This window comes from Carcharhinus amblyrhynchos, chromosome 32, assembly GCF_965287045.1.
Source record: "Carcharhinus amblyrhynchos chromosome 32, sCarAmb.v2.hapA, whole genome shotgun sequence".
NCBI classification, from domain to species: Eukaryota; Metazoa; Chordata; class Chondrichthyes; order Carcharhiniformes; family Carcharhinidae; genus Carcharhinus; species Carcharhinus amblyrhynchos.
The window spans coordinates 19,947,449-19,965,122 of record NC_137355.1 but is presented as its reverse complement, the minus strand read 5'-3'; the positions used below and the strand labels follow the sequence as shown (position 1 = coordinate 19,965,122).

The 17,674-nt window shown below is 48.1% G+C and overlaps 1 protein-coding gene across 1 annotated transcript in view; it reads left to right on the top strand.

The window, feature by feature from the left end:
* The window catches only part of LOC145360668 (stereocilin), a 68,469-nt gene that overhangs the window by 9,436 nt on the left and 41,359 nt on the right, over positions 1–17,674 (top strand). The window contains exons 4-10 of the mRNA XM_080216017.1: positions 1,385–3,254; positions 6,839–6,901; positions 10,116–10,237; positions 13,843–14,031; positions 15,170–15,356; positions 16,244–16,359; positions 17,177–17,309. Coding sequence (XP_080072143.1) covers positions 1,385–3,254; positions 6,839–6,901; positions 10,116–10,237; positions 13,843–14,031; positions 15,170–15,356; positions 16,244–16,359; positions 17,177–17,309 — 2,680 coding nt within the window. The remainder of the gene's footprint in view (positions 1–1,384; positions 3,255–6,838; positions 6,902–10,115; positions 10,238–13,842; positions 14,032–15,169; positions 15,357–16,243; positions 16,360–17,176; positions 17,310–17,674) is intronic.

Below are 17,674 nucleotides of genomic sequence, written 5' to 3'. Positions count from 1 at the left end.
TGCCTGGAAAAACTGCCAGAGGCAGTAGTGGAGGCGCGTACAATTTTGTTTTTTAAAAAGCATTTAGACAGTTACATGGGTAAGGCGGGTACAGAGGGATATGGGCCAAACGCGGGCAATTGGGACTAGCTTAGGGGGTTTAAAAGAAAAAGGGGCAGCATGGACAAGTTGGGCCAAAAGGCCTGTCTCCATGCAGTAAACCTCTATTACTCTATGCCTGCCTTCTGATTGGCATGTCCTACTTCCTGAAGCAAAATGTAAGATCCTTTCACTGATCATTGGTCATTGTGTTTCATAGAATCCCTACAGTGCGGAAGGAGGCCATTCGGCCCATCAAGTCTGCATCGACCACAATCCCACCCAGGTCCTATCTTCATAACCCCATGCATTTACCCTAGCCAATCCCCCTGACATTCAGGCACAATTTAGCATGGCCGATCCACCTAACCCGTACGTACATCTTTCGGACTGTGGGAGGAAACTGGAGCACCTGGAGTAAACCCACTCAGACATGGGGAGAACGTGCAGACTCCACACAGACGGTGTGGAAACACCTCTCCTTCACCCTGGGACCAAGGTTAATATTGGGGTTTAGAGAGGCAAAGAGCATGTTGCTGTCTGCAATAAGGAAATTGTTTTGGGTGTTTCAGCTCACTGCCTGAATCAGTGGCTCAGAACAAGTGAATAGCCTCAAAAACCAGGTCACACTATCCATCCACCACCCATTCTGGGTTGCTGATGTGTTAAGATTTGGGAATTTTTTTGATGGCTATTTTAAGGTTAGAGTTAATAAGCATTTTTACGTGTTACTGTTTTAGGAGATACATTTTCTTTCTTTCACTTTGCTAACACTTTGGAATGACAGCAATGTGCCTCATTGGCCTCTCGCTTTTAACTTGGTAGTGTTTCCTCAGAAGGAACTCTTCAAATGAAGACAACAAAAATACAACAACTTACTCCAACTTATAAATCAAAGAAAGGGTTTAATAAGGATTAAATAATTCATAATAATTCGTAATAATTCATTACTCTAAACTTGGGGCCTCGCCCTGGGCCACTCCAAACTCAACACAATTCCACACAGGTTCTTATTTATAGTGAGTCAGCTGACCATCACATCATTCTGTAATTGGTTCCATGGTTTACAGGGTCAGCTGACCTTACAGCTTGTTATCATTGGTCACATTTCATCCGACACAAAGTTGTCACCGGTTACGTTCTAACAGGTTGTGCTCCAGTAGTTGAATTTTGTGTATATCATTTATGTTTTGAGAATCATTCACCTTGACCTGCAGGTGAACGTGTTGTGAAAGTGCCCCCGGTGTCTCCCTGTTTAGGATATTTGGATCTGTCTCCGTGCCTTGTTTTTATATTTCATATCCAGGGGGATCAGAAACAACATCACGTGGAACATTCCAACACTGGGATTCAGTTCACAAGGAACTTTGACTGAAACACCTTTTCTAGCTTGTAACCAGCCAGGTGAGAAAGTCCGAGACAGACAGAAGAAGTCCCACGACGTTTCCAAGAGATCAGAGCAGTCTGTTCAAGATGCCAGTGACTTTGCCAGCGCTGGCACACTGGAAGCTGTTTGCAATGACTCCATGCCCAGGTTACCAGGGATCTCCAACTTCACCCTCTATCTGTACTGCAACCTCTCCAACCACACCGCAGCCGTGACACAGACACCCCCAGATCTCAGCGTTGCCTGCTCAGATGCTGCCTGGTACTTTTCCGCAGTTGAGGAAGATCTTTACTGGGTTCAGGTCTGTCGGCAGTTTTACACCTCGGAGTTCAACATCACTGTGTGCAGCAACAGCTCCCTGTTGAGTCGGAAAGACTTCAACCAGCCCTGGATTCTCCACCTCTGCGCCAGGCTTCAGAGCGGGTCAAGGGAAGCTGGCGCCAGTAATTGTGACAGGCTGTCCACCATTTCAAAGATAGACCCAGAAGATATCAGCAGGTGTCTGCTGGGCAATAGTACAGATTATATCCACAAGCTCTGCTCCAATGAAACCTTCCTGAAGAGTGTAGTTGGAGACAAAAGGCTGATCATTAATCTTTGTAGCCAAATAAATGGACTGAAGCTGGAAGAGATCTCAGTGATTGTGGACAATAAGAATGGAACTGATTACATCCACCACTTCTGTTCTCAGATGAGGTTCCTGAAGCATGTGGGTGTGAGTGAGCCCTGGATTAACCAGGTCTGTTCACGGTTATCGACTCCCTCTAAAGAAAGAAATATTGTTTACGACAGATGTGACCTCGTGTTTCGGAGTTCGAGTATTGAGCTGGACGAGGTTCAGGAATGCATCCTTCACCTTGGCGTTGAGTACATCAGGGAGCTCTGCTCCAACTATACCTTACCGAGAACCAGAACTGGGTCTAGTGATAGGGGCAGTCTCCTCTGTGCACATACCACCAGCAGCTTAGAGGGCCTACACCATTCCAATACCGATTGTCACGGACTGTTTGAAATTTCAAATGTCACCATCAATGATCTGCAGGAGTGTATCTTTGGGAATGCCACAGCTCACATCCACAATATCTGTACCAATGGGACGTCTCTAAAGGTGGATGAACGCACCATGTCCTGGTTAACTCAGTTTTGCAACCTGCTGGATCAGTTCCGGGAGGAGCTGAATACTTTGATTGCTGGAAACACTCCATTAAAATGTGATTACAAATCATGGTCGTACAAGATGTTCCTCAATGGCAACCTTCTAGCAACCTGTAAAGATCAGGATGCTGAGGGCTTAAAGGAGGCCATTTGCCGAAATGCCACTCTTTATTCTATTGTCTCTCAACTCCACCCCTGGATTGTAAACTACTGCGCGGCCTCCAACCCCCCTCCGCCGGATGGAGAGTGTTTGATCCGTCATTGGCTGGACAAGCTGCCTATCCCTCTGAGCTTCAACACAACTCAACTTTGTAAAAACCCGACTGCCTTCCTGATGGACCTTCTGAACCGTTTTAACCAGTGTGACGAGCAGGCTTTCAGCTGGATAGCAAACGCCAACTACATTCTCCAAGTCTTTGATTACATCCTGGATTTTTCCAGCCTTGGCCGCAGCAATGAGGAGGTCCAGGAGGTATTGAGTGAAGCTGTTCTCCTGTCCAGCTTATCGGACAATGCTTCGTTCTGGGCCTTGTTTAATCCCAATGCTTCCATCAGTATTTTACAGACTGTTGACAGTTACTTGAAGGAGGAGACAGATGGAGCCCTTAAAAACGATCTTCTCAACTGCTTCAGTGTAAGCAATAGGGTACAATAATGTCAGTGCCACCTCGAATGAATCTCCCCTCAACTTTCTTTTAGGAGAACAATCCCAGCTTCCCAAATCGCTCCACAAAACAGAAGTCCCTCATCATTCTGGTAAAACCTCTCCCCAAGGACTTCCTTCCTACACCTTGTTTTTTAACGGTTATTTATTACTGTCACAAGTAAGGCTCTCATTAACATGGCAATGAAGTTACTGTGAAAATCCCCTTGTTGCCACACTCTGGCGCCTCTCTAGATACACTGAAGGAGAGTCTAGCATGGCCAATCTACCTAACGTGCACATCTTTGGAGTGTGGGAGGAAACCGGAGCACCCGAGGAAACCCACACAGACACGGGGAGAACGTGCAAACTCCACACACAAGTGACCCAAGCCGGGAATCAAACCCAGGTCCCTGGCGCTGTGAAGCAGCAGTGCTAACCGCTGTGTCACCATGCCATCCCACTGGTGCCCAGAATTGAACACAAGACCCCAACTAGCTACTGCTTTTTACTACCAAATCTTCACACTGCTTTTCCAGTAAGACTCATCAGTAAAGCGTCACTGGGGTAAGGCTTCTCGAGTCCCAGCCGTCCCAGACCTTTATCAGTTTGTCCTGTTTGAACTTAATGATAACATCGCCTCAATGACCGATACTTATATACCGAAAGCTTCGGCTATAAGTTTTGAATTCTGTGGCACTGCACTTTTGGAAGGATGTCCAGGTCTTGGAGACGGTGCAGGGGAGATTTACCAGAATTGTACCTGGGACTTCAATTGTGGAGAAGCTGGGATTGTTTTTTCAGAACCAAGAAGGTTAAGGGGAAATTTAATGTCATGAGGGATAAGTAAGGCAAAGCTGTTTCTCTGGCACGAGAGCTGGTAACCAGAGAACACAGTTTTGACATCATTGTGAAAATGGTCAAATGTTGGGGGCGGTACAAAGTGAAGATTATTTTTACACAATGAGTTGTTGTGATCTGGAACACACTCGCTGAAACAGCAATGGAAGATTCAATTGTAACTTTGAAAGGAATTGGTTAAAAACCACATGGGGAATAATTTATCAGGCTAAGGGACAAGAGGTCAGACTACCTGGATAGCTCTTAAAGAACCATCACAGACACATTGATTTCTTCGTGAGTTCAAGATTATGGTCACAAGATGGGTTGGTAGAGATGGCCAAGAATTAACGGGAAAACAATTTGAGATCCATCAATCTCCCAGGCCTGTGTTTGGTTTGTGCAGATGATTAAAAATAACATTAATCAGGTATCCATTCTGTAAATTAAAAAATATATAATGGTGAATATTTTAAGGCAAGCAAGTTTTTTTTTAAATTCATTCATGGGACATGGGTGTCGCTGACTGGGCCAGCATTTATTGCCCATCCCTAGTTGCCCTTGAACTGAGTGGCTTGCTAGGTCATTTCAGAGGACATTTGAGAGTCAGCCACATTGCTGTGGTTCTGGAGTCACATGTAGGCCAGACCGGGTAAGGACAGCAGATTTCCCTCCCTAAAGGGCTTTAGTGAACCAGATGGGTTTTTCTGACAATGGTTTCATGGTCATCAGTAGATTCATAATTCCAGATCTTTTTGAATTCAAATTTCACCGTCTGCCATGGTGGGATTCGAACCCGGGTCCCTAGAACATTAGCAGAGCTTTTGGATTAATAATCTAGTGATAATACCACTAGGCCATCGCCTCCCCTTGTAGTAAAGAATGACACAAATTGTGATATTTCACTAACTTCACTTCCCTCAGTTTGTAAGCTAAATAATTAATGCATGTCCCTCACTCTGTAACAGCACAATTAACATTTCCCCAGGAAAATGTGTGATCATCTCATAAAATATTGTTTGAATGTAGCATACTCCATCAGAACGATGGAACTTAGCACAAAATGTTAGACTGATAACCTTTGGAGTTGTAACCTATTTCTTGGCGATATTGTCCTGTCATCTGTTACAAATGCTGATTTCTCTGAACAGGATGGAAGTGAGACTTGCATTTATATAGCACCTCTCACATCCTTAGGATGTTTTACAACCAATGAGGTATTTCTTAAAAGTATACTCGTATTCATAATGCAGGAAACATGGTGATCCAGTTTGCACACAGCAAGATCCCACTAATAGCTGTGTGCCAATGAGCTGTTGATGATATTTGGCGAGGTTTAAATATTGACCAGTACACCAAGGGCAACTTTCCTGGTCTCCTCCAAAAGAGTGCCACGGGGTCCTTTAACCTCCAGTTGAGAGGGCAGGCAGGGTCCTTGGTTTAATACAAGACAGCCATTCAAACTTAATTTAAAGTTTATTTATTAGTGTCACAAGTAGGCTTACAGTGCAATAAAGTTACTATGAAAAACCCCTAGTTCCCACACACCAGCGCCTGTTCGGGTACGCGGAGGGAGAATTTAGCATGGGCAACGCATCCTAACCTGGTATATCCTTCAAACTGTAGGATAAACTGCTCATAATGTCACAGCTCTCATGTCACTGAGAATCCCTGCTCCTTCCAAAGGCACTGATTCACACGGGGGTTTGGGAAGAAACCCTGAATCTTTGTCAGGAGTTAATGTTTTACGTGTGAACAAAGGTGCTGTGTTTTGACATGAAATTCAACGCGTTGTGTTTGAGCGCAATCCTTTTTACACCTGACGTTCGAGTACTGCCCAGGGGTCTTGCTCCCAGCATCTAAATAGCCTGGCAATGTTCACCATCCACTCTACACTCGCACCTGATTTGATTTGATTTATTATTGTGACATGTATTAACATACAGTGAAAAGTATTGTTTCTTGCGCGCTATACAGACAAAGCATACCATTCATAGAGAAGGAAAGGAGAGAGTGCAGAGTGTAGTGTTACAGTCATAGCTAGGGTGTAGAGAAAGGTCAACTTAATGCGAGGTAGGACCATTCAAAAGTCTGATGGCAGCAGGGAAGAAGCTGTTCTTGAGTCGGTTGGTACGTGACCTCAGACTTCTGTATCTTTTTCCTGACGGAAGAAGGTGGAAGAGAGAATGTCTGGAGTGAGTGGGGTCCTTAATTATTCTGGCTGCTTTGTTGAGGCAGTGGAAAATGTAGACAGAGTCAGTGGATGGGAGGTTGGTTTGTGTGATGGATTGGGCTGTATTCATGTCCTTTTGTAGTTCCTTAAGGTCTTGGGCAGAGCAGGAGCCGTACCCAAGCTGTGATACAACCAGAAAGAATGCTTTCTATGGTGCATCTGTAAAAGTTAGTGAGAGTCCTAGCTGACATGCCAAATTTCCTTAGAATTTACCTGAAGAACGAGGCACCAGAGGACTCACTGATAGACCAGGAACTGCATCCTGGAACATTAGTACCTTCAGAAAGGACAGAGACTGGAGCGGGAAAGCAGGATCTCTGATTGAGGGCGGAATTCTCCAGCTGTTCTCACCCCAAAACCGGAAAATCCCGCCCAAAGTCAACGGATCTTTGCGTGGTCCCTGCTATGCTTCCTGTGGTGGGCAGTATGGAAAAATTCCCCCATAACTGTCAACTTTATTCTGTAAAATATTGATGCAATCTCACCTGTCCTATCCCCACAGCCAGTCCTCTGGGATATGCTACAGAGTGAAGATGATTCACCAGCTCTAAGAGTTCTTTTTCAGGTAAGAGAACACTTTTATAACAGCTTTCACATCAGGATACTCCAGAATGTCGACAGTGTTGTAATATTGACACACATGGAGCTAGCACGGTGGCACAGTGGTTAGCACTGCTACTTCACTGCACCAGGGATCCAGATTCGATTCCTGTCTTGGGGCACTGTGTGTATGGAATCTGCACGTTCTTCCTGTGTCTGCGTGGGTTTCTCCGGTTTCCTCCCATAGTCCAAAGATGTGCAGGTTAGGTTGATTGGCCATGCTAATTTGCCCCTTAGTGTCAGGAGGATTAAGAGGGTAAATGCGTGGTGCTATGAGAATAGGGTCTGGGTGGGATTGTTGTTGGTGCAGACACGATGGGCTTTGACAAAGGGTCATCGGGACTCGAAACATCAGCTCTTTTCTCTCCTTATAGATGCTTCCAGACCAGCTGAAATTTTCCAGCATTTTCTCGGTTTCGATGGGCTGAATGGCCTCCTTCTGCACTGAAGGGATTCTATAATGCAGAGTATTTACAGCTCAGAAACGGGCCATTTAGCCCAACTGGTCTATACTGGTGTTTATGCTCCATAGGAGACTCCTTTCCCCACTACCTCATCTCAACCCACCCTGACAATGTTAGGAATGAAACTCCCTGTAAGGGGACTAGCTTCAGAGTAAATTACAAGCAGGTAATGCTCAGTAAGTCTGTACTTCAGAGCCCAGGATGGGAGTAACATTGGATTCAGAAACTGAACATCAGTGTCTCAATGCAACAGTTGTGAACCACACAATATCATCATCCGTCTCTTTCAGTAAATGGATATTCACCTGTAGAACACATCGTCCTCCCCAGTGTTGATCCAGCTTCCCCTTGTATTCAGTGGTGAGGGAATTCTGTCAAATCATTCTCTTAATGAGAACTCCTCCAAGTTCAAATACTCAGTGAGCTTTCTTCAATAAAAGCTGCCATCACTCAAATGACAGTCGCTGAATTCACGCATAAATAGGTGAAAAAAAATAAATAAAATACCAGCATGCAAAACAGCAGAGTTTGCTGTGAGCTACCTTTAAGACAGCCACTTTGATCACTCAAGCGGCTCTTAAATTATTAAATGTAATTCCTAATTAACTATTAATCAGTAGATGTTGTGGGATAAATCACTTAGTTTTCTCTCTCCGGTTAGGCTGAAGCCCACGTGCTTTTGGGATGTCAGACAATTTTTTGTTTTGGGCAGTGTGGATATATCACTGGCCTATTCAACCACAGAGCTCATCGCAGTTCACATCCTGACCATGTCCCTGATGTGCATGAGCTGTCCAGTAGAGGGAGCACGGGCCATTGAGGAAGCTGGATTTTGTGTTATTCAGAGTGTCAGACGCTGCCCCGGTTCCATCCCAACCCCACACATTACTGCGCTTTTAATCCTGAGGTCAGTGGTCTTGTTCACGATTACAAAGGTGCAACAAGCCATCGGGAGCCACAAAGAAAAATAAACACCTTTTACAACCTCAGGGTATCTCAAAGCGACATAGAGCCAATTAAATAAAGTTAAAGTTTATTTATTAGTCACAAGTAAGGCTTACATTAACACTGCAATGAAGTTACTGTGAAATTCCCCTAGTCACCACACTCCGGCACCTGTTTGGGTCAAAGCCCCTAACCAGCAATGCCCCTAACCAGAATGTGGGAGGAAACTGGAGCACCCAGAGGAAACCCATGCAGACATGGGGAGAACATGCAGACTCCACACAGACAGTGACCCGAGCCGGGAACTGAACCGGATCCCTGATGCTGTAAAGCAGCAGTGCTCTGCCACACTGTCGCTAAATATAGAAATTCTTCGATATAAGTATATACAAATATAGAAACGCTTCTACGCCAGAAATACTTCTGAAAAGTAGATACTATTGGAATGGAGGAAACTTGTGAGCTAATTTATGCACAGCAAGATCCCACATCAACAACGTTCCATTATTCTTTGCAATGTTGCCCCATCCCCCCCATTCTATCTATGGCTGCAAGTGCCTTGGGATCTTTTACCTCTTTTCATTCATTCATGTGCCATGGGGGTTGCTGGCTGGGCCAGCTTTATTGCCCATCCCTAGTTACCCCTTGAGAAGGTGGTGGTGAGCTGCCTTGAATCGCTGCAGTCCACGTGCTGTAGGTTGACCCACAGTGCCGTTAGGGAGGGAATGCCAGGATTTTGACCCAGCGACTGCGAAGGAACGGTGATGTATTTCCAAGTCCGGATGGTGAGTGGCTTGGAGGGGAACCCATGTATCTGCTGCCCTTGTCCTTCTAGATGGAAGTGGTCATGGGTTTGGAAGGTGTTGTTTAAGGATCTTTGGTGAGTTGCTGCAGTGCACCTTGTAGATGGTACACACGGCTGGTACTCAGAGTTAGAATCCCCTACAGTGCAAAAGGAGGCTGTTTGGCCCATCGAGTCTGCACCGACCACAATCCCACTCAGGCTCTATTCCCATAACCCCACATATTTACCTTGCTAATCTCCCTGACACTAAGGGTCGATTTAGTACGGTCAATCAACCTAACCCGCACATCTTTGGACTGTGGGAGGAAACCGGAGCACCCGGAGAAAACCCACGCAGACACGGGGAGAATGTGCAAATACCACACAGACAGTGACCTGAGGTTGGAATTGAGGCAGCAGTGCTGATCACTGTGCCACCATACTGTGCGTCGCTGATGGAGAGAATGGATGATTGTGGATGTGTTGCCAATCAGTTGGGGCTGTTTTGTCCTGGATGGTGTCGAGCTTCCTGAGTGTTATTGGAGCTGCACCCATCCAGGCAAGTGGAGAGTATTCCATCAGGCTCCTGACTTGTGCCTTGTAGATGGTGGAGAGGCTTTGGCGAGTCTGGAGCTGAGTTACTCGCCGCAGTATTCCCAGCCTCTAACCTGCTCCTGTAGCCACTGTGTTTACGTGGTGAGTCCTGTTGAGTTTCTGGTCAGGATGTTGACTTCAGCTGCTGAGAGGGAAGACAGGGGCCCCATTTGGCATTGCATCCGAAAGGCACCTCAACAATGCAGAACTCCCTCAGTACTGCATTGGGAGGATATTCCCACTCCTGAGAGATTTAAACTCACTCAGCTGTGACTCAGGTGACCCACCTCAGCCACACTGACAGTGAACGGGAGGCTGGCGATGTGCCTGTGGATTGATTCGGATTCCAATGATGATAATGATGCTGTTTCTGGCTGCTTCATTTTACCCAGGAATACCTGCAGATGCCGCAGGAGAACTTGCGGACGCTCCTTATGTCCGCTGAAAGCGACACTGTGAAGAAACTGCTCTCCCACATGCACAGGACATGGCGGCAACTCCAGGTGGGCACAAAGTGGGGCACCAGTTGGCATGGGCATACTCGGGAATAATCTGGGATAACTCTGAGATAGAAACATCAAAAATAGGAGCAGGGTAGGCCATTTGGCCCTTTGAGTCTGCCCCACTATCAAACATGGCTGATTCTCCATCTCAATGTCATTCTCCGGTGCTCCCCCCACACCCCTCGACACCTTGTGATTATTGACCTACACTGATTCCCATTCCAACAACGCCTTCATTTTAAAATCATTATACCCACATCAATACTACCTCCGTGGCTTTGTGCACCACCCCTCCTCTTCTCTGTAACCTTTAGCCCTGTGATCCTCTGAGATCTCTGCACTCCTCACTTAGCCCATGTACACACCACTATTTTAATCGCTGCATCGCTGGTGGCACTAAACCTCTCTATCTCTCTACCACTCTCTCAATAACACTGACAAACTATGTTTATACAGCACCTTTTAATAGAAAACTTCTCAAGTGTTTCATAGCTGTGTGTGTTATGAACTGACAGGCGGTGAGTGCCATGCAAACCAAATCCTAAAGGGAAACTGAACAAGCTATCACAACTCCTCTTTTTGTACTCTTTAAGGTGAGAGCGAGAGATGCAAAAGGATCCAGAGGGACAGTTTTTTCACACAGAGCGTGCTTCCCTCCCTGCCCCCAAAAAAAACACAGCTCTCGATCTCATTTTAAATGCTTTCCTTTCCGTTTTTATTTTTTCCCATTATCCTCATTGATTCTTTTGAAATTTATCTTTCCCAGGATATGAAAATCTTTTATGTTTTCTTCATGGGCACCTTGTTGGGGTACAATAAAATGTAACATATTTCTTTTATTTGTTTGTGGCCTTGTGTATGTTGTAAACCCCTTCTTATCTCCCTTCTGCTCTCTGCTGTGGAACTGATTATGATGCAAAATTATCTCAGGAGACTCAGTACCGAATGATCATTTATTATCCATTGCATTGGGAGAGCATGAGCTCAGAGAAGGGCCTCTAGGGCAGAGTCCAGACAGCTGACTAACCATCCAATATTTATATGCTGTCAGTCACGTAGGGAAGGCTTTACTCACATTCCAATGTTGTTTGGTTAAGCAATTTGCAGATGCTATTCTGAATACTACCTATCTGTCTTATCTCCCTTTCGCTCCTCTGAATTGCTTCCTTATTGCTGGTTGCTGGCAGACTCAGCCTTGCACTGTGAGCTCTGTCTGCTAATCCAGGTATTACAGAGATCTCCAGGCATACAAGCTTCTGAGATGGATCCCGATATGGATCTTTACTGGCATTCTTTAGCCACGTATGCATTCAGCTGGCAATGTTGGTCCTTTCGCCACATCATGTCAGCTGGCTGATGTCTTTACCCTGAGTGTGGAGTTGTACTTAACCTTTCGAATGCACTATCTAGCTTTCAAAAAAGTCTCTTCAGTAGCTTGCTACTTCCCTTTGATTGTTTGAATGGGTGTAAGTTAAGAGAGGTGGACACTCAGTGAGACCTTGGTGTGTTCGTGCATCAGTCACTGGAAGTAAGCGGTAAAGAAGGCAAGTGGCATGTTGGCCTTCGTAGTGGGAGGATTTGAGTATAGGGATAGGGATGTTTTGTTGCAGTTTTAGAGGATGTTGGTGAAAAATTTATTAGTCACAAGTGAGGCTTACATCATCACTGCAATGAAGTTACTGCGAGATTCCCCTAGTCGCCACACTCCAGGGCCTGTTCGGGTCAATGCACCCTAACCAGCATGTCTTTCAGAATGTGGGAGAAAACCAGAGCACCCGGAGGAAACCCACGCAGACACGGGGAGAACTTGCAAACTCCACACAGACAGTGACCCAAACTGGGAATCAAACCTGGGTCCCTGGCGCTATGAGGCAGCAGTGCTAACCACTGTGCCACCCACTTAGGTCACATCCGGAGTAGTGTGTGCAGTTTTGGTGTCCTTATCTGAGGAAGGATGCCTGTGCTGTAGAGGGAGTGCAGCAAAGGTTTACCAGGCTGATTCCTGGGATGGCAGGTCTGTCATATGAGGAGAGATTAAATTGATCAGGATTATATTAGAAAAGCGAGGGGGGATCTCACAGAAACTTTATAAAATTCTAACAGGGTGAGACAGGGTAGATTCAGAAAGAATGTTCTAGTTGGTTGGGAAGTCCAGAACTAGGGATCAGAGTTTGAGGATAAGGGGTAAACCTTTTAGAACTGGGGCGAGGAGAAATTTCTTCACCCAGAGGGTGGTGAATGTGTGGAATTCACTCCCACAGAAAGTAGTTGAGGCCAAAACGTTGTGTAATTTCAAGAACAAATTAGATATAGTTCTTGGGGCTAAAGGGATTGAGGGACACGGGAGGAAGGATATTGAATTTGATGATCAGCTATGATCAAAGTGGATGGCGGAGCAGGCTTGAAGGGCTGAATGGCCTCCTCCTGCTTCTATGTTTCTGCTGTAATCCTTTTACCCTTAAAATCCCTGAGTAAACCATGATTGTTATCTGCCCTAAGAAGTTGTAATAGTCTATATTCCGTAGTTATTAGTCTTCCCGTTACATGTTGCTTTATTTATCTTTTCTAAGTTGTAAATGACTTCTTATCCTCCTTTGAAATTCAGGAACTGTAGTTTCCAAAGCTCTTTTATCTCTCGATATAAATTTGTCTCCAGGTCTTATATATCTGTACAATATCCGACCCGGGCTATTCACTTCACCTGCCTGCCTTTCATCCCCTTTGATATCATCAACTTGGTGTGAAACATGCACAAGTTCACCCCCCCTTCCCGTGTGCACCCCTGCCTATGTGCGCATACACGCACATCCCAACATCTACCCCCCGAGTCAGGAACCTTTGAACTGCGGCTGGGAACAGAAGTGGGCTCAGCTGTGAAGCTCCCCGAGGTGGAATAGGCTGCTGCTACAGAGACTGACTCGAAAGTTTATTTATTAGTGTTACAGGTAGGCCTACATTAACACTGCAATGAAATGACTGTGAAAATCCCCCTAGTCACCACACTTGGGGCCTGTTCGGGTACACTGAGGGAGAATTTAGCACGGCCTAACCAGCACGTCTCTCGGAATGTAGGAGGAAATTGGAGCACCTGGAGGAAACCCACGCAGACATGGGGAGAACATGCAGACTCCACACAGGCAGTGACCCAAGTTGGGAATCGAACCAGGGTCCCTGGTGCTGTGAGGCAGCATACGGTGAAAAGTATTGTTTCTTGCACGCTATACAGACAAAGCATACCGTTCATAGAGAAGGAAAAGAGAGAGTGCAGAATGTAGTGTTACAGTCATAGCTAGGCTGTAGGGAAAGATCAACTTAATGTGAGGTAGGTCCATTCAAAAGTCTGACAGCAGCAGGGAAGAAGCTGTTCTTGAGTCAGTTGGTATGTGACCTCAGACTTCTGTATCTTTTTCCCGATGGAAGAAGGTGGAAGAGAGAATGACCGGGGTGTGTGGGGTCCGAGGCAATGGGAAGTGTAGACGGAGCCAATGGATGGGAGGCTGGTTTGTCTCTCCGTTGGATACAGATGTTTGGAATGGCCCAATTTGGAAGCTTGGGAATGAGGAGCAGTTTTCCCTGCAGGCAGCATCACCTCAGTCTCTGGAGGCTGTTTGAATAGCTGTGATCTTCTGTCTTTGCAGCTTTCCCAGCGAGATGAACCTGCTCTGGAGACCCTCACAGCTGCCTTTCTGCACAGGTTTCCCCGGGTGACTCCTGACCTCTTCGTGGACCTGTCACAGTTCATTCCCTTCATGACGGTTTCGGACATCCGGAGTTTCCCCGTGTCCCTCCTCCTGAATGACAGTGTGTGAGTTCATCACCGAAAAAATCCTTTCCTTTCATTAACCCTCAGTGTTCTCCTCTCACACTCTGTCAGGCTCTGAGCCAGGAGTTCCAGAATTAAAATGGTGCCCACAGTGCAGTGCTGAGGGAGTGCCACACTGTCAGAGGGTCAGTGCTGAGGGAGTGCCGCACTGTCAGAGGGTCAGTGCTGAGGGAGTGCCGCACTGTCAGAGGGTCAGTGCTGAGGGAGTGCCGCACTGTCAGAGGGTCAGTGCTGAGGGAGTGCCGCACTGTCAGAGGGTCAGTGCTGAGGGAGTGCCGCACTGTCAGAGGGTCAGCGCTGAGGGAGTGCCGCACTGTCAGAGGGTCAGTGCTGAGGGAGTGCCGCACTGTCAGAGGGTCAGTGCTGAGGGAGTGCCGCACTGTCAGAGGGTCAGTGCTGAGGGAGTGCCGCACTGTCAGAGGGTCAGCGCTGAGGGAGTGCCGCACTGTCAGAGGGTCAGTGCCGAGGGAGTGCCGCACTGTCAGAGGGGCAGTGCCGAGGGAGTGCCGCACTGTCAGAGGGTCAGTGCCGAGGGAGTGCCACACTGTCAGAGGGTCAGTGCCGAGGGAGTGCCGCACTGTCAGAGGGTCAGTGCCGAGGGAGTGCCGCACTGTCAGAGGGTCAGCGCTGAGGGAGTGCCGCACTGTCAGAGGGTCAGTGCTGAGGGAGCGCCGCACTGTCAGAGGGTCAGTGCTGAGGGAGCGCCGCACTGTCAGAGGGTCAGTGCTGAGGGAGTGCCGCACTGTCAGAGGGGCAGTGCTGAGGGAGTGCCGCACTGTCAGAGGGTCAGTGCTGAGGGAGTGCCGCACTGTCAGAGGGTCAGTGCTGAGGGAGTGCCGCACTGTCAGAGGGTCAGTGCTGAGGGAGTGCTGCACTGTCAGAGGGTCAGTGCTGAGGGAGTGCCCCACTGTCAGAGGGTCAGCGCTGAGGGAGTGCCGCACTGTCAGAGGGTCAGCGCTGAGGGAGTGCCCCACTGTCAGAGGGTCAGCGCTGAGGGAGTGCTGTACTGTCAGACTGGGATCCACCCCAGTACGAGGAGAATGGAGAAGGTGGGCCATTCCTGTGCTGAGACTGGGGATATTCCCCGCTCCGACACTGAGCCGTGTTCTGTCTCTCACAGTTTAGCGGCTATCAGAGACCAGAGCCCAGACATGAAGGCGAGGCAGAAGAGAGCATTTGCCAGGCGGCTACTCAACAGCAACACCTTTGGAGATGTGGAGTCCTGGCCACCCGCCTTCCTGAGGTCCGTCCAACCCCTGCTGCCATTTCTACCCACCTGCCACTTCCAACAGCTGCATCCCAAGCAGGTGAGTGGGTGGAGGGTGGGGGGCAGCGGTTGGGGGGGCGGAGGGCGGTGAGTGGGTGTTGGGGGGTGGGGTGGGGGATGGGGTGTGGGAGGGCAGGGGGTGGGGCCAGGCAGGGGGTAGGTGGCAGAAGGAATCGTGAAGGGGGAGGGGAGGTAGTGAGGACAATGAGGGGAATGGGAGATAGTAGAGGGAAAGATGAAGTGGAGGGGCTGGTTGGAGGAGGGGAGTGGGTAGGTGGGTGGAGGAGGGAGAGTTGTAACAGGGTGGAAGGGGAGCGAGGGAGGATGATGAGGGAGAGCGGGAGGTGGCAGAGGGAAGAGGGGGGAGGGTGGGGGAAGTGGAGGAAGGAAGGGGGTGGGGGAAGTTGGGGAGAGGGTGAGAGCGGTTGGGGAGGGGCGTCTTTGTTTGTCACACTTTCTCTCTCAGGAGCTGACTGATATTGGAGAGGACTTGCTCGGCCTGGCTCTGTTCCCAGCTCTGTGCAGGTGGAAATCTGCAGGCTATTTGGCCATGGGGTGCAGTGCTATTCTCCTGCATCCTTGGGTTGTAACCAGGAGTGGGGGCTTCCCCACCGATAATATCCAATGGCCACAGCTCACTTTCCAAACCACCCTCCCCTCCCCCCAGTGGGGTTCCCATTCCTGTCGGTTGATCCTAATGGCTGGAATGTCTACGTCAGTGGATATTGAAGGCAGATGTGACGGCCTCCACAGTCAATGAGCTCGCAGATTCACACACACCAGCTGGGCCCATGTCTCAAAATGTGGGCGTTCATCTGAGCACTCAGCCCCTCAGTGATGAGAGCAGCCCATTGAAGAGGAGGTGGGGGTGAGGGTGGAGAGCAGAATCTATGGAGTTTACACTGAAGTTCCTCTTTGCTGTTGCAGCTTGTTACGATGATGGATCAGTTTGGAAACAGCACCTTAGACTTAGCACGGGGAAAACACATTTTACGCACCATCTTGAACGCGAGTGGGAATCTGAGCAAGGACAAGATTGGAAGGTAATGATTCCCGGGACATCAGACCATGGAGTCACTAAGGTGGGATTCGAGCTCCCTCTAAACTCCCATCGACATTAATGGGCACCATCGCTTCTGGTTTCCTTCTGCCCCCTTCCCCGATATCTCCAAAGGTTTCACCAACTGGAGCAGAACTGGGACGGCACGGTGGCACAATGGTTAGTACTGCCGCCTTATAGCTCCAGGGACCTGGGTTCGATCCCTGCTCGGGGCACGATCCACGTGGAGTTTGTACGTTCTCCCTGTGTCTGTGTGGGTTTCCTCCCACACTCCAAAGATGTGTGGGTTAAGTTGATTGGCCATGATAGTGTCAGGGAGATTAGCAGGGTGAACGAGGGTTGCGGAATAGGACCTGGGTAGGATTGTGGTTGGTACAGACTCAAAGCTAATAAAGTTTATTTATTAATCACAAGTACGCTTACATTAACACTTCAATGAAGTTACTGTGAAAATCTCTTAGTCGCCACACTCTGGCGCCTGTTCGGGTTACACTGAGGGAGAATTTAGCAGCGCCAATGCACCCTAACCAGCACGTCTTTCAGACTGGGAGGAAATCGGAGCACCCGGAGGAAACCCATGCAGACATGGGGAGAATGTGCAGACTCCACACAGACAGTGACCCAAGCCGGGAGTTGAACACAGATCCCTGGCCCTGTGAAGGAGCAGTGCTAACCCACTGTGCCGCCCCAATGAACCAAATGGCCTCCTCCTATACTATAGGGATTCTATGATTCTGTGAGAGTGGCTGAAATCCCAGCTGGAATGCTCAGTCTTTACGCAATCCTCGCTTCTTTTCCAGACTCGGCAGTCTCACTTGTTTTATGAGCCAAGAGGACCTTCAGTTTCTGCTTGCTGCCTCATCCCTCTCTGAGCCGCTGGTCTCTGCCCTCCTCAGGTGTATCAGTGATGGGGTGATCGATACTCAGGGTGGGGTGAGTGACTTCTCCATGATCCTATCGATTGGCAGATTGGAATGCCTTTGCCCCTTGACTGGGCCAGTGATCACATCATTTATTCCAGTGATTTTCTCATTCACACTTGGTCCCGCGCTGGTTTTGGATCATCGCCGGAGGTTACTTGCCTGTGAGGACAGGATGGGGAAGTGTCTCGGTCTCATGCTGTGGCCATGGCAAATGTGTCAGTCACGGTGGGCCAGCTGGCCTATACCTTATGTTTCTAAGTTTTAAAACTCAGTATCGATGTAAGGCACTCGTTACAGGAACAGAAAATGCTGGAAATACTCAGCAGGTCTGGCAGTGTCTGTGGAGAGAGAAACAGAATTATTGTTTTGAGTGCC